This window comes from Chiloscyllium punctatum, chromosome 26, assembly GCF_047496795.1.
Source record: "Chiloscyllium punctatum isolate Juve2018m chromosome 26, sChiPun1.3, whole genome shotgun sequence".
NCBI classification, from domain to species: Eukaryota; Metazoa; Chordata; class Chondrichthyes; order Orectolobiformes; family Hemiscylliidae; genus Chiloscyllium; species Chiloscyllium punctatum.
In genome coordinates this window covers 59,879,560-59,897,048 of record NC_092764.1, presented here as the reverse complement: position 1 = coordinate 59,897,048, position 17,489 = coordinate 59,879,560, and the positions used below count along the sequence as shown (strand labels likewise).

The 17,489-nt window shown below is 41.7% G+C and overlaps 1 protein-coding gene across 6 annotated transcripts in view; it reads right to left on the bottom strand.

Annotated features, from left to right (window-relative positions):
* ano10b (anoctamin 10b) overlaps positions 1–12,830 on the bottom strand; it is a 31,099-nt gene extending 18,269 nt beyond the window's left edge. For 3 of the 6 annotated variants that reach the window (XM_072547514.1, XM_072547519.1, XM_072547516.1), the window contains exons 1-6: positions 12,342–12,829; positions 10,534–10,680; positions 8,129–8,302; positions 7,907–8,041; positions 4,734–4,853; positions 2,567–3,133 (exon numbers count right to left, since the gene is read on the bottom strand). In XM_072547514.1, coding sequence (XP_072403615.1) covers positions 2,567–3,133; positions 4,734–4,853; positions 7,907–8,041; positions 8,129–8,302; positions 10,534–10,678 — 1,141 coding nt within the window. In that variant the 5' untranslated portion in view covers positions 10,679–10,680; positions 12,342–12,829. Of the gene's footprint in view, positions 1–2,566; positions 3,134–4,733; positions 4,854–7,906; positions 8,042–8,128; positions 8,303–10,533; positions 10,681–12,341 lie in introns of all 6 variants that reach the window. The other 3 variants (XM_072547518.1, XM_072547517.1, XM_072547515.1) reach the window with 2 other exon arrangements.
* Between the last annotated feature and the right edge of the window lie 4,659 nt (positions 12,831–17,489).

Genomic DNA, 17,489 nt, shown 5'->3' with positions numbered 1-17,489 from the left:
TCGTGCCCAGACCCACTCCCCTTCCCTATCATCATGCATTTCCCATGGCTAATGCACCTGGCTTGCATATCCCTGGACACTATGGGCAATGTAGCATGGCCAATCCACCTAACTTGCACATCTTTGGACTGTGGAAGGAAACCGGAGCACCTGGAGGAAACCCACACAGACACAGGAAGAACGTGCAAACTCCACACACCCAAGGGTGGGATTGAACACATGTCCCTGGCACTGTGAGGCAGTAGTGCTAACTACTGGTTGGTCTAATTCAGTTTCTTGTCAATGATAACCTCCAGAATGTTTATATGGGGGATTCAGCAAATGGTAACTTCAAGGGACAGTGGTTAGATTCTCTCTTATTGAAGAGGTCATCACCTGGTACTTGTGTGGCTTGAATGTTTCTTGCCACTTATCAGACCAAGCCTGGATGTTGTCCAGGCATCGCTGCATCTGGAAACAGACTGTTTCAATATCTGATGAGCTACAAAATGGTGTTGAAGAACTGTGCCCACGGCAGAGAACATCACCATTTCTGACCTAATGATGGGAGAAGATTATTGACTGATTGTTTAAGATGTTGAACTTAAATCAAAACCCTGCGGAACTCCTTGTAGAGATATCCTGGGACCGAGATGACTAACGTCCAAAGACCACAACCATCTTCCGTTGTGCTTGGTAAAACTCCCATCAATAGAGAGATTTTCCACTGATTCTCATTGACTCTAGTTTTGTTCAGGCCCCTTGAGGCCATGTTGGATGAATGCTGCCTTGATGTCAAGCACAGTCAATCACACCTCACCTCTGGAGTTCAATTCTTTAGTCCGTGTCTGAGTCAAGGCTGTAATGAGGTCAGCAGCTGAATGGCCCCAGTGGAACCCAAACTGAGCATCAGTGAACAGCGTACTCCTTTGCAAGTGATTGACAATAGCAGGTTGATCACACCTTTTGTCACTTAGCCGATGATTGTGACAATGCTGACAAAAGGTTATTTTGTCCTTGGGTTTTTTTAAGAGGGGTTCGTTAAGATGATGTCTCGAGTCAATTGAATTTTCATAAAGTTGAGTTATTCTAAATTATCTTATATTTTGTTTGTGTTTCAACAGTGGTGTTTAAATAAATTCTGTTTTGCTTAAAGCTCAATGGTTTGACCAGCTGCATCACACCTGGAATATCCACTTCACATCTGCCTTTAAAATAAGAAAAAGTTAGGGTCTAGGCTACCTTCTTAAAATATCTTGAGGGGATCTGGCCTGGTCCATAATATGATTGAGAGGGTATTGATTAGATGGGCTGTGGCCTGCATTTTGTAAGCATTGGGGCATCCAGTCTGCACACAATATGTTATTAATCTGATAATTTGTTCTACTAATGTTTGTTAAGCCACAGGGGATCTACCTTTCCCAGATTTTCTTCAAAAGGGTGTCACAGGTCCTCAGTGGTTAGCGCTGCAGCCTCACAGTGCCAGGGACCCAAGTTCGATTCCAGCCTCAGACAACTGTCTGCCAGTGTGGAGTTTGCAGTTCTCCCCATGTCTGCATGGGTTCCCTCTAGGTGCTCCAGTTTCCTCCCACAGTCCAAAGGTGTGCAGGTTGGGTGGATTGGCCATGCTGAATTGCCCCATTGTGTCCAGGAATGTGCAGGTTAGGTGGATTATCCATAGGAAACACAGGGTTACTGGGATTGATAGGGAAGTGGGTCTGGTTGGGATACACTTCAGAGGGACACTGTAAACTAGATGGGCTGAATGGCCTTCTACCACACTGCAAGGATTCTATGATCCTGTTGAGAATTCAAAGGCTTGTAATCACATTTCAAGTAGGTGTTAGCATCTATTGGGCACAAGTTGCAAATGCTCCTTCACAAATGTCAAGACTCTGAGGAGACAGTGGTACCACTGAACCTCAGCTGATATCTACATAATATAGCTATTAGTCCACTCTTTGTTGTACTCCTTTACTGGCACAATTTGAATTGGGTTAGTGTTCCTGAAACTCCAAAGGAAACCCACCAAGGAGATAAGATGGTTGAGGGAGACATCATCTGAGGAAGGGTCACTGGACTCGAAATGCTAACTATGATTTCCCTCCACTGCCAGACCTGCTGAGCTCTTACAGCAACCTTTGCCTTTGTTTCTGATTTACGACAACCACAGTACTTTCAGTTTTTATACATCACCTAGAGACTGATTTGATATATTCCTGTAGATCTATTTGAATGATCTGATCAGATAACTAATTCACTCATTATCTCCTTCTAATAGCTAACGAACAGGTGAAAAACAAAACAAAAACATCGCAAATTTCTTTAATGGCCGTGTGATTTCCTTTCTCCTGGGTTGCTCTCAGCAGTATCCAGAAGGTGACCTTTAATTCCTAGAGAGTCCAGCCCAGTTCTGAAGGGTTGACAAACTGAGCCTGTGATTTATGACCATAGGACCTTTGTGATCATGAACTGACCAGCAATGCCAAACGACATCCTGCCAAAGTGAGTCAACTGGACAATATTGCCACAGCCTGTGTGCACCTGAAGTGTTGCTCCCTGCTGACTTTTTTCAACCTGTACTTACCCCATTCAGTGAGTACTTCAGCAACCATTTTGTACAGGCTGTTCATACCAGTAACGTAGAGAGTGTGAAGAATACTTGGTAGATATAATACACAGGCCCAGCAGCCATCATTTTCACTGTAATAGGCCTTGACCAGTGCCTCCATCCTGAAGAAAACATACATCCCAAACAGAGAGAAGCTCAGGAACAAACATAGTACTGGCACTGAAACACACCAAATTTTCAATTTGCGTCTCCATGCAGGATAGTAGGGCTGGTAACGATGGGTGATTGGATTTATTCCCATTGAGCCTTTATAGTCCACACGGGGCTCCTCAAATTGGCTGTTCATCTGCATGGTGCCCCAGGTGTATGACAGAACCGAACTATGTCGCTTCCACAACTCCATGACCACAGTTGACCAAATCATGTTGAAAACCGAAAAGAGGATGCACTTGTCGATTGTGTCCATTGATAGTAGAACGACAGCAGCACCGAAGGCTGCTATTGGCATCAGTGAACAGGTAAAGAATTCAAGGAAACTGAAGTACATGGCGACAGAACCACCAAAGTATGAATAAATTGAGTCTGTAAAAGAAACACATACAAAAATGAAATAATAATGCTGTGGTGTGTTTTCTACTACCTATTTCTTTTCTATCCTGGGCAACTGCCTCATTATTTGGAAAAAATGGCAATTTTCCTCAGTCCTTACTTTCCACCCTACCATCCCTCTGACCAGGTTTCGGGGTCTTGCAGTGACATTCGGCCAAGGCCCAACCACAGTGAATGGGGAGGTCTTGATGACAAGCATGATACACTTAAGTGTTCTCATGCATCACATTTTCTGTATATCCCATAACAAAGAAATATTTGCATTTATATAGCGCTTTTTGGGACTCTGGCAACGGCATGGTAGGCTGCTGTAGCCCAGACCAGGACCCTGGAAGCAGAGAAGGAAAAGTTGGACTCTCTTTTGGTTATCTTTCTTTATTTTTTGTTTTGTTTTAAGTTAATGAGAATGTCTCCAATTCACGGCAACAGCATAAAATTTTCACTGTTTTATATTGAATACGTGACAATAATGATTCAATTCAAAATCATTCAATTCAGTTCAATTCACTGCATATCTCAAAATACTTTAAAGCCAATTAAATACTTTGAAAGTGTAATATAGGAACCCCATTTATGCACAGTGATCTCATATAAACAGCAATATGACCCTGACGAGATAACCTGGTTTCTGATATTGATTGAGGGATAAATACTGGTCAGGACATCAAGGACAAATTCATTACTCTTCTTCAGAATGGGGCCATGGGATCCTCTATCAGAGAGAGCAAACAAAGATTTTGGAATGATGAAACAAGGGTGGAGCACTCCCTCAGTACTGGAGTGTTAGACTTTTGTGCTCAAACCTTGCAATGGACTTAAACCCAGAAGTTAGTGACTCAGAGATGAGAGAGTCTTTCAACAGAACCACACCTAATACAAGGAAATGCACTCACTGCAATGAATTGCTAAAATCCCCTAATACATCATATGATACTACAAGATGCATCCCATGATTAATGTGTAATGCCACTACTATAGCTCACTTTGAATGGTATAGGATCCCTATCATATCCTTTTGCAGCAGCACCAAGATCCTGAAAACACTTTCTCTTCAAACTTGTAGGAATTCAATGTGCATTATATGATTTAGGGTCAGTTTTTTAAATAAATTAAATTACCATTGGATACAACTGTGGTGAAGAAAAACACAAACAAGAATGTAAATAAAGTAACAAACAATTATGGAAAAGAATGAGTTTAGCATCTCAATATTTACAGCCCAGTGAGATTAGTGCAAGCAACAAGTTTGGGTACGATGGAGGAATATTCAAAAGCAAAGTTAAGCTAAGCCAATTAATAACAGTGGATAAATTGAAATGAGAGGCATTAACAGTGAGACTAAACTAAGGATAACCACAAAAAAAAACATTTGTTTTGATCTTGTTAAAGGATGGTTACAATTACATGGTATTTCTTTCTTGAAAGTTTCGGACATAGTTAGTAGGGTTCTGAAGGGACAGACAAATAACCACCTCTCAGGAAGTGGAAGGTGTGGATGTACTGGACAGTGTTTCGCAGACCTGCCTCCTATAATACAGGTTATAAAGTCACCTTTAAGATATGGTCTGCTCACCAATGGGCTGTAAGCTCAAATTCGTGTAAGAGTGCCAGCGAGCTCCCAGTTTGCACAGAATCTGCTCATCATGCAATGGATAGAATGTGTGTAGAATCTTGCTTTTCTGTAGCCTGTTAACTGAAGGCAAGACACATGTGAATTGGCAATGTAGGTATGGAGCACAGCTGCCTCCTGCATGGTTCTCTCAGAGTTGCAGGTTATACTCATTGGCCCGGCATTATCCCTCCCAAATTGTCTGCAATTCCACATCGAAAGTGGAGTTAATTATGGAATAAATTTTCAGATTCCACATTTTAAAATAGCCCGGAAAAGTAAATAAAATTGTATTTAATGGCAATCGAGACAGGGTTAAGCATTTACTAATATGATGTGGGAATTGAAGAACACATTGTCAAAACTGATAATGGTTTATAGAGTCACAGAGTCATAGACATGTACAACTCAAGCAGACCTTTCGCTCCCACTCGTTCATGCCAACCAGAATCGAGTCCCATTTGCCAGTATTTAGCCCATATCCCTCTAAACCCTTCCTACTCATATACCCATCAAATGCTTTTTAAATGTTGTAATTGTACCAGCCTTCACCACTTCCTCTGGCAGCTCATTCCATACACACACCACTCTCTGCATGAAAACGTTGCCCCTCCAGTCCCCTTTAAATCTTTTCCCTCTCACCCTCTGGACTTCCCCACTCCAGGGAAAGAACCTTGTTTATGTGCCCTATCCATGCCCTTCCTGATTTTATAAACCTCTATAAGGTTTCGCCCCCAGAGAAAACAGGGCCAACCTATTCAGCCTCCCCCTGTAGTTCAACCCCTCCAACCCTGGCAACATCCTTGTAAATCTTTTCTGAACCTATGGGTGGGAGACCAGAATTGCATGCAGTATTCCAAAAGTGGTCTACCAATGTCCTTTGCAGCCACAAGATGACATCACAAATCTTATTCTCAATGCACTGAACAATAAAGGCAAGCACACTAGTGCCTTCTTTATTATTCGGTCTATCTGGGACTCAACTTTCAAAGCACTATGAACCTGCACTCCAAGGTCTTTTTGTTCAGCAACACACCCCAGGACCTTCCCATTAAGTTCTGCCCCGATTTGCCTTTGCAAAATGCACGTAAAATGAAAGAATATTTAAAAAAAAGTTTATGCAAGTTCCTTTCCTAAATGTTCTCACATCACTTTTCAGGCAATGAACTCTAGGTTATCAGATCTAACTTTCCTCATCTCTCCATTATTTCTGTGCCAGTTTGCACAAACCTATGATCTCTTGTCAGCCATGCTGCTACTAGTGAAACCTATTTACTCATCAGTATTGTTCATAACGTTCTATTAAACCTCTACTCTACTTTGGAGAATCCTTGTTTCTGTTAACATTCCTTTGTCAAATTGGTATTAAATATCATGCCCAACTGTAATTTCTGAGCTGCATTTTCTATTCTACTCCCCCTCGTGGTATCAAGTCGCTTGATGATATTGGTATTAGATTTTTAGATGCAGTTTTTGTTGCAAATTCAGATATCCATTTCCAATGGCAGCAAAAGCAATTGCAAATAAGTTTAAGAAGCATCAGAACACCCAGCTTCCCAATGCTGGTATGCCTCAGGAGCCCGGCTATCAAGGTGAGCAGCTGCTAATGTTATTTCTGCCTGGCACCTGGAGCCTGGGATCCTTTAGGCACAGCTCATGCTATTTTCAAAGCTATCTCCAGCTTGTTTATCCCAATGGCATACTGGCATGCCATGGGATTAAAAGGCATTGGCCAAGAATTTCTGAAATTTGGTTTGAAACAAGAGATTATAACATTGCTGTTTATTGTCATTTTTGGGCCAATGTCTCCCTGAATCACTATAAATGGGTATGTCAATGTCATTCTAATTACTTACAGAATCATGGTAATGTTATGGTGCAGAATGAGGCCGTTCAGCCCATCGCTGCATTCAGTTCTGGTCACTCTACTATAGAAAGGATACTATTAAACTAGAAAGAGTGCAGAAAAGATTCACTAGGATGCTACCTGGACTGGAAAGTTTGAGTTATAAGAAGATGCAAGATAGGCTGGAATTTCTTTTAGCGAATTATGAGAAAATTTGTAACTCAAGTTGAGTTTCTGGATTGAGGTTTGCTTGCTGAGCTGAGATTTTATTTCCCTGGAGCATAGGAGACTGAGGTGTCATCTTACAGATGTCTGTAAAATCATGGGAGACATAGATAAGGTAGATAGCTAGCAGCTTTTCCCTATAGTAGGAGAGTCTAAAACTAGAGGGCATAGGTTTAAGATGAGAGGGGAAAGCTACAAAAGGGTCCAGAGAGGCAATTTTTCACACAGAGGGTGGCAAGTATCTGGAACAGGCTGCCAGAGGTAATGATAGAGGCAACAATAATCATATCATTTAAAAAAACATGTAGACAAGTTCATGGATAGGTATGGATGGATATGGACCAAACACAGGAAAATGGGACTAGTTTAATTGTAAAAACAGGGCAGCACAGGCAAGTTGGGCCAAAGGGCCTGTTTCCATGATGTAGACCTCTATTATGCTATGACTGCACTGGCTCTTCAAATATGCATCATTACCTACTGTCAGTCTCCTGCTTTTTTCCCCACACCCCTGCACACTATTTTTATTCAAATAATTACTGTCCTGAATACCCATACATCGCTTTATGGGAAAAGAATGCAGCTCACAAGTTCTGCAAACAGCATAGCTTTTGATAGTTTTGAACTGAGAATGATAAAAAGCACTTGAGATCATGTTAAGTTTTTGAGTGGGCATTAATCTACTGGGCATTTCATTGACGGGATAGGTCGTGTGAACACTGTACTGGAATAGTGGTGCTGGAAGAGCACAGCAGTTCAGGTAGCATCCAACGAGCAGCGAAATCGACGTTTCGGGCAAAAGCCCTTTATCAGGAATAAAGGCAGTGAGCCTGAAGCGTGAACCAGTATTTGGTTTTCAGCATCTGCAGTCATTGTTTTTACCATGTGAACACTATTCCAAGCAGCTGAAAATTACATGACATATGGGTCCAAAATTTCCAATGATTGTCATGTGTGTACAACAAAAAAAAAGATCATTTTGATATTTCCCGTGCTTTCAAAATTAAAGGCCCCAGTGTTGGGTGCACCACTGTTTCACAATTTCCTGACAAAACTGAGAACTTACAAATTGCTTCTCCAGGATAGAGGGTTTCTGTAGGGTATCCTGGAATATATTTCTCATCCACTACCTTTATATTCTCCAGTGTGCGTAAAATGATAAATTGACGTTCAGCAAGTGTCAGAAACTCATTGATGTTATCTGGAAAGGAAGAACGAAACAGTCTGAAAAGTAAGAAATACGATGGAAGCTGAGGTGATTCTTTGCCACTCGATGCGGATGTGGTACCTGAGTTTTGAAAGTTTCTGCTGTCTCTGTATGAAAATGCGATCATGGAGCCGTCCTTGTAGAGTTTGTAAAGTCCCACAACCTCGGCTGCCCTCAGCAGAACATGTTGAGATGCAGAAACAAGAAGCATGTTGCCATCATCATCTTCACCAGGGTGGACCATGAGCTCGGCACCTGGACAGTGAGAATCGTTACCTAATGTCAGTCTCATTTTTTCCCATAGACTTGCACACTATTTTCATCAAAATAATTACCCTCCTGAATGCCCAAACATTCCTTTATGGGAAAAATCCCAGCCTGGGGACTGAATTGACAATTGGAATCACAGATTGATTCAAATTAATTTGCCTAGCTGACCTCACTCTTCCCGAATATCAACCCTCACTGGTTTCCAGTGACGTATCTTAATCAGTTAGGTCCTATATTCATTCATGGGATGAAGGCGTCTCTAGCTGGGCCAACATTTATTGCCCATCCCTAATTGCCCAGAAGGCAATGCTGTGGGTCTGGAGTCACATGTAGGGCCAGACTAGGTAAGGACATTGGTGAACTAGATGGGTTTTTCTTGAAAATTGGCAATGGATTCACAGTCATCATTAGACACTAAACTCCCAATTTTTATTGAGTTCAAACTCGACTATCTGCCTGATGGGATTTGAACACAAGTCCCCTCAACATTACCCAGGTCTCTGGATTAAGTATCTAGTGATAATTCCACTGGGCCATTGCCTCCCCCAAGAATAAACAGACAGTGAGAATAAACAGACAGTGATAGGAAGGATGTTATTGGAGAGCATTCAGAAACCATTTACAAGGATGTTACCGGGAATAGAGGCTTTGTGTTGTAAGGAGAGGCTGGATAGGCTGGGATCTTTCTAACTGGAGTGTAGGAAGTTGAGGAGTGACCTTATACAGGATTATAAACTCATGAGGGGCAGAGAAAAAGTGAATGGCAAAGGTCTTTTCCCTCAGGTAGGGGTGTCTAAAACTAGACGGCATAATTCTAGGGTGAGAGGAGTAAGACTTAAATGGGACCTAAGGGGCAACCTTTTCACATAGTGAGTGGTTCGTGTGTGGAACGAACTGCCAGAAGAAGTGGTAGACGCTGATACAATGACAACATTTAAAAGACATTTGGACAGGTGCATGAATAGGAAAGAGGGATATGGGCCAAACCACAGGCAAATGGGACTAGTTTATTTGAGAACCTTGGTTGGCTTGGATGAGTTGGACTGAAGAGTCTATTTACATGCTATATGACTCCATGATTCTCTAACTGTATGACTCTGTAACTGAAGGCAAAAACTAAGAGACAAAGTGAAACAGTGAAACAAATGGACCAGCGATATACATGCATTCATAAAGTGTGTCCAGGGGTGAGAGAGGAGAAAGTACCAATTGAAAGACCGAAAGAGGAAAACAAGGACTCAGAACAGGAATCAAACTGAGTCAATCAGACATTGACAAGAACAACTGTATTACGTAACTGGAGTGAGGAGAGAAAATGGGCAACATGACTGGATAGATTGTGAGAAATTTTCATATGAAAGCTGCGGTGGAGAAAAACTGAAGAGATCAAAAACTTAACAAATTAAAGAGGACATTTGAAAGAGGAGAATAAAGTTTACTAAAGAAAAAAAAAAGTCCAGAAGCACTGTTCATGAAAGAGAGTAAAATATGCAAGAAAAGAATCAGATTGAAATCCCGAAGATAAGAAATATGAGTATAACAAATGTCTGGATAAAGGCCATAATATTAACCATATCAGATGATTAAGGAAGAGGTAAAAGTTAAAATTCTGCAAGGAAAAAGGATGAATAAAATGCGATATCATAATTCAGAAATTTAGCGGAACTATGCTTCCCTCAGTCTTCAAACTCTCCATGTGGGGGAAGACCCCCTGTAATGGGTTTCTACTGTTTCTGGAAGTTATTAAATAGCCTTGCAAAGTTCTGAATTCTATCCATTCCTTACAAAGTGAATGACTACTGAGTGCTTTTCACACTGAGATTTCCATGCCTAACTATGGTTAGGGGCCCAGTGCAATAGTGATGGTCAGCATGCTGAGTGAGGTGAGGTATATCAAAATTCACAAGGACAGGGGCCGGTCAAACAATGGAAATCACCCTCAGATATGATCCCAAAATTGTTGATGAGGAATATCTAACAATTAAACAGACACGAGGTTGATTGGAGCCATGTCAGTGCTCTTGAAGCAGGTGAATACTAAACATATAGCCAAACCTGCAACTGCACCCATACAGCCCCTTGCAACTGAGCCTCCTGCTGTTGGTCCAGCAGTGTAGGTTACTGCTGCAGGGCATCAGTGGCTGCAGTCCCAGTTATTTTTTAAGAATGGTGTTTTTTAAAACCTGTCCATTGTCAGCTAATCAGCACTGACTTACCACCAACTATCTTCTCTGCCTGGATTCGGGTCATCAGCCATCGCTTGGTTTCCATGTTAATGTCTTCAATTAATTCCAAGGCAACCAGAGGCTGCACTGCCTTGGAAATACAGCATTTACAGGTAGGCCTGGTCCAAGATCCCATGGCTTCTCAAGTCCATGGAAAAGAATGAAAAGTGTAAACCAACAGGATTTATAACCACAGAATAACAGCCTCTTCATATAAGTGGTTTCTATATATAAGTGGAGCTGAAAGTGCAACATGACCCTTTAATGACTGGAAGGCTTTTGTTATTTGAATGCATTATTTTGCCTGAATTTGCAAAGTGAAGCTAACATCAGCTGTGCACTGTGTTGTAAATTTGACCCAGGCCTGTCCTGATAAGTAGTTTTGGGATGCAGGGGGTAGGAGGTTACAACAATACAATTTGTGTTTTATATTGCCTATTGATGTAACAGTGACTCTTCCCCCAGCATCTTTGTGAATTGACCCAGTCTTTCTACTGTGGTGAACCTAATGATAAATTGAATAAGAGACGTCCAATGTAGCCATCAGTATGGTAATAAGTCAGCCTCGGGGGACTTGTGTCAGTTCTCATACCGAAATGATGAATTATGATTCAATGTCTGAATCATTTTTCACAAATGCCCGAGTGTCAGGTACAGATAGATCAAATATCCAATTAGCAGTTGATGTGAAGAAGATATATTGCTCTGGAAGCATTATTCCTATTCTGCTGACAAATGGGCAAACCATTCACCCATTCCAGACAGTGTGCTTGGGTTGCTTTGTGCAGCTGGAGGACATACAGAACAGTAGAGGGGACTGTAGACTCTCACTTGCTCCTGTCCTATCAAACTGTTATCTCTTCCCTACTTCTATCCATCACCCACCTCCTCCAAAGTTGATCCGAAACTTTATAAGGAAGAATGTCACAGGGCAGTCACTGAGAGTGTGAACGAGAATCATTGTTTAAAACTTGATAGAATAACATATGTAATATGTAACAGCAAGCCTGAATGTTAACTTTCTACTCTCTGGACTTGACAGGAAAATGTTAACCATGATGGTTAGTGTAGGGCCGAATGGCCTCTTTCCACACTGTAGGCATTCTATGATTCGATGTGGCGACCTGGTACACAGAGGGGAGATGATAATACTGCAGTAATCCGACTGGATTAGTAATCCAGCAATCTAGACTAATGCCATGGGGATGCAGGTTTAAGTCTCACCACGGCAGATTGTGGAACTCAAATGTAATGAATAAGCAACCTGGAATAGAAAGCTGGTCTCACTTATGGTGCCACAGGACTGCCGCATATTGTCATTAAACCCCACCAGCTTCACTCCTTTCCTTTAGGGAAGGTAAATCTGCCATCCTTAGTTAGTCTTACATGTGACTCCAGCCCAGCAACAATGTAGCCCTGTGAAATGGCCCACCCAGTCCCTCAGTTCAAGGGAAATGAGGGAGTTGAAACAAATGCTGGTCTTGCTAGAGAAACCCACATGCTGAGAAAGTACGCATAAAAAATGGATTTGTGTATAGCCCGTAGGCAAGCAGCACCTCAGCAGGATGGAGAAACAAGATGGAGAAATGGGATCTTGCAGTAGTTAAAGACTATGACACCCTATACTATATGACTATTAAGAACATCAAATAGGCATCTTTTTGCTTGCAAATCTATAGCAGAATACAGCCTCTTCTTATGGTAATTCTTTTCACCGAAAAGTCAAAATGAAGCCAAATAAATATTAAACAGGAAGTAGAATCTGTGCATTCCAATGTTACTAAATAACTGAGACTTACCTGCACAGGTGAGGATTTAATGTGAAGGCCTAATCGCAGGACTGCAGAAGGAGTCATAGAGTCATGCAGCTACATTGCTTGAACTGTAGTTTCTGACCCATCCTTGTACTGGTCTACACGAGTAGTTTCTTCCCCTGTACCTTTACAGAGATGGAAAATCACTAAAATCAACACCAACGAGTTAGACAGGCTCCCTGGAATGTTGCCACACTAAGACCCTCCCATCTCTCTGTCAGTGTCAGGGCTCCTCGATCACAAGTAATGTCCACAGGGTTTGCCGGACGCTTTTTAACGCCTACTTGGCTTCTGCTGCAGTTGGTCTTGCTGAAGGAAAAGTTAGTACCTGCATTGGCCCAGTAGCTTCCCAAAACATGCGATTAGTGGCTTGATTGAAGGCACCTATTATCAGGAAAAGCCTCTGTGTTGTGTATCATATTGACTCATTGAGACTGTTCAGCTCAAGTCAGTCAGAAGCTGCACTGCTGTGTTCAGCAGGGTGTGGAACACAGGTAGCCAAATAACTATGTGCTCTCTTTTCTTTGGGCCTTTTGTTTGCCAATCAATAGGAAGACAAATCAAATGAATGCCTGGAAGGCAAACAGTCCCACCCTGAATGGCTGTGGTAAGCAGCGATGAAGGTTTTTAAAATCATTTCAATAAGGCACCCAAGCTCACACAGACAGTTTTGAAATAATTTATTAATTATGCTGCTATTTAAAGAGAGTCAAGACCTTCAAATCACAGGGTAATCTTTAAGAATACAGCGCTGATTCTCTTCCCTGTAGTCAGAGTGATCAGCAGGTGGAGTTATAATGCAAATGCAGAGCAGAAAGAAACACTAGAGATATTATTGAGTGAATGCTCAACTCATTTGTGTGGTATCTTCTCAATCTGGTATTTTAACAAAGATCTATTTAAAATACATCACCAAGTTTCCAATTCTAACAAGTAGACACCTAGGTAGCATGGAAGTTAGTGATGAGCAATAACTAATGTACCTTCCAAACTGTGAAGTCATTTATCATGTGAAATTGAAGCACAAGGGGTTTCAGTCTGACTAAGATTCATAATTGGATTAACATTCCCCACTCTCCCTTCACTAGGATATGAGCAATTAGACAAGCTGTATCCAGCCATAGGGCCTCTGTCATAAGCTGCTGAGAATTCAATATAATTTAACACACTTTCCAGCCCAACTCTCCCCATTCCCCCATTGTATCCTTCCACCTATGAGTCATAATGAACATGCAGCATGTTCCTTTAGGTATAGTGTCCTTCACTCAATGCATTTTTGATGATTGCAGGTTTATAGCATTAATGGTATTGTATAATTTAAGGTTAGATTACTTACAGTGTGGAAACAGGCCCTTCGGCTCAACAAGTCCACACCACCCCGCCGAAGCGTTCTGCCACAAGTGCCACACATGAAGCTACCAAATGACACTGTGGGTTCTTGTTTTCAGGCACCTGTTGTCAGTGGTCATCACAGTATTTCCTGCAGTTCACATCAAGTATTGCAGTTTCCCTTTTCCCATCAGCCAATGACTCCAAAACGTGACGGTTGATATCTGGGCCTGGACATCATGCTGGCTAGCATCATTGAACAGGAGGCTTGTGTGCCCAGCTAGTCATTTGGTTTTGGCCACCTCACCATTCAGAAGGACCTTACAACTATCTTCCACCCTATTCACTGAAGCCACCACTTCATTGGTGGTAACACATTTGGTGATTTGCCTTTGACAGAAATGTCACATTTATGATTTTATCACACAAAAATGTACTAGTATTGGGCTGCAGACACTATGAATGGAAAATATTGACCTTCCTGTCCTGATAACTGTAAGCCACCCCTATTTTGCAGCCAGGTGTGGTGAAGACAGCCCAACCCTTCAGCTTAGACAAAAGGTCATGTAGTCCAAGGTGCATTTCACAAATTGGCCATAGGTTGGTGGCCATAGCTGTTTTCCCTAAGCATTATGGGACAGATTGCCTGTTGCCGTGGACCTAAGGTAGCAGAATGTGCTAATCACTTCCAGAGGACTGTTATTTAAGTAATTAGGAATAGAGATACCAAGCAATATCCACAATCACTGTTTCCTTGATGCTTACAGTAAGGGAGAACATGTTGGAGGAAACATAAAATAGCCAAAGTATGCATTGCTCAAGGTACAGCATCAGAACTATGTGTTGAAAAATAGCTCTGCATTTTCTGGTCTGACTCAATTCAGGCCTGGAATCCGATTAAACTTGTTTCAATTTTAATCAAAATGTCGATACTTTGCTTTAGTTGCTGCAATTAAATAATCCTATCCAGCCCCACACCCGTCACTTTGAGAAGAAATATGAGGTCTATGATTCAACGAAAATCATTTCTTGGATTGTGATGACTTGGTCACATTCACTTCAGCCTATCGTCAATAACATTTATTTGCCGGGTTCTGTTCAACAAGCGAGCTCACAGTTTGGATGCCTGCCAGTAAACAGAAGGATGTCTTTGTCGAGCGCATACAGCCAAGTTCATTTCACCTCAGGGATACAATGTGCTGCTTTTGTGCTGGAATATGACCAAGATACAGCGTGACACTAAAATTTTGTTCTGATTAGAGTTCTGTCACCAGAGGCAGCCCTGACCCAAGAGGCACAAAGATAATGGGAGTGAGGTACTGATGGTGTGCAGATGTGATGTGTCTTTGCACAGCTGGAAAAGCAGGGCCACACATGGCAAACAGGAAGGCTTGTTGATACAGGCCAACAGTCTCACAGTTGCCCTCCCAGCCCACAATGTGAAACATCTGTGCTCAGAAAGCTGAAGCTCACTGCAAGCTCTCAACAACTGTACAAGTAGAGTTTTAATGAATGGCAGCCATTTCCCCCATTGACATTGCACTGGGGCAGATTGCAGAAGCATTGGAAGGCAAAGCGCAGTCAAGTTAAATTGGTGCTACGATGTAAATATAACACAAAAGCTTCCTGCAAAGGGGATGACAGGAAGAAAAATAAAAGGGAGATAACGGTGACCTCAGTCGACTGGAAATATGCCAGCAATGTCAGATTGCAATATGTCAAATATCTGTAAGATAAGCAGGAATGTCAAAAAATGGCACCCCCTTATATGGGATATCTCAGGTAGTTGTAAACAATTCCATGCCTCTACTTGAAGAAAAGCCATGGAGTTATCACATTGTCCTAGCTATTATTTATCCTTCCAGCAACATCACTGAAACAGTTTGCTGATTGTGGGAGTTTGCTCTGTACAAACTGGCTGCCATACTTCTTACATAAAAATGCAGAGTATACTTAAAAGTTCACCATAGTTTGGAAAATACCTTGGAATGATCTAAAGTTGTGAAATTGCCATCTAAATACAAGATCTTTCTTCCTCATACTGCCTGGAGTAAAACATTGAGACAATATAGAAGGAGCTATTGTTGGATTTTTTTCTTGTACGGTTTTGAATTGTATTGTTTTGTACACTTAATATTTAAAAATCTATTTTTTCAATAAAAATATATTTTTTAAAAAAGGAGGTGCTATTGATGTTTAAATATGGTCATGTGGCCATCTCTCCACCCAAACTCAGCAGAAGACATCGTGAAGGTGCAAAGATGCCTTATTGTACCTTGTTTTGCATGTTGCCTTATTTAATGCCCCTCAGTATTACTTTTTGTTAACATGATGGTCTTTGTCTTCCTTGTGTTATGGACGAGGCCAGATCACTCAAGACATTCTTAAGCAAGCAGCCCAGATCATAACTTTGCAATTTGTTTCGGTAGTGTACAGTGAAAATTATCCTGAGTTAGGTTACTAGGATGACTGCCAGGTTTTAAAAAGGACAAAACTTTATTCACAAAATTACACAATGAAACACAAAAGACATAATAAAGACCCCCTACAGAACTCAGTCTATCCAAACTAGACTTAATTATGCTGTTTCAGTCCCAATAAGCAAACTCCCTTAAAAAACAATGTAAATGAATGGAACAGATGCTTACAAGTTGAAACTAGAAGGGCAGAAAGAGAGGGGCAAAAAGTGGCTGGTGTGTTTGTCATTCCAAATGGTATGACTTTGAACTGATATAGTCCATTTGGCGTTATGAAAGCTGAAATTGTCTTTGCTCTCTCTGACAGAGGTACTTGCCAGTAGCCTCTGAGCGAGTCCAACTTTGAAATGTAAGCTGCTCGTCCACACAGAGTTTATAGAGTCATAGAGTCACAGAGATGTACAGCACGGAAACAGACCCTTCGGTCCATGCCGACCAGATATCCCAATCCAATCTAGTCCCACCTGCTAGCACTCGGCCCATATCCCTCCAAACCCTTTCTATTCATACATCCATCCAGATGTCTTTTAAATGTTGCAATTGTACCAGCTTCCACCACTTCCTCTGGCAGCTCATTCCATACACATACCACCCTCTGCATGAAAAAGTTGCCCTTTAGGTCTCTTTTATATCTTTCCCCTCTCACCCTAAACATATGCTTTCTAGTTCTGGACTCCCCCACCCCAGGGAAGAGACTTTGTCTATTCATCCTATCCGTGCCCCTCATGATTTAAAAAACCCTATAAGGTCACCCCTCAGCCTCCGACGCTCCAGGGAAAACAGCCCTAGCCTATTCAAACTCTCCCTTTCGTTCAATTCCTCCAACCCTGGCAACATCCTTATAAATCTTTTCTGAACCTTTTCAAGTTTCACAACATCTTTCCGATAAGAAGGAGACCAGAATTGCACACAATATTCCAACAGTGGCCTAACCAGTGTCTTGTACAGCCGCAGCATGACCTCCCAACTCCTGTACTCAATACTCTGACCAATAAAGGAAAGCATACCAAACGCCTTCTTCACTTATCTCACTTCTGAAGGCTTCCCATTTTCAAGCCGTCCCTTTATCTGCGAACATTCGCCCACCCACCCCCCCTCCACCCACCCAATCAACTTTTGAAAGTTCTTGCCTAATGCCGTCAAAATTAGCCTTCCTCCAATTTAGAATTTCAACTTTTAGATCCAGTCTATCCATTTCCATCACTATTTTAAAACTAATAGAATTATGGTTGCTGGCCTCAAAGTGCTCCCCCACTGACACCTCAGTCACCTGCCTGCCTTATTTCCCAAGAGTAGGTCAAGTTTTGCACCTTCTCTAGAAGGTACA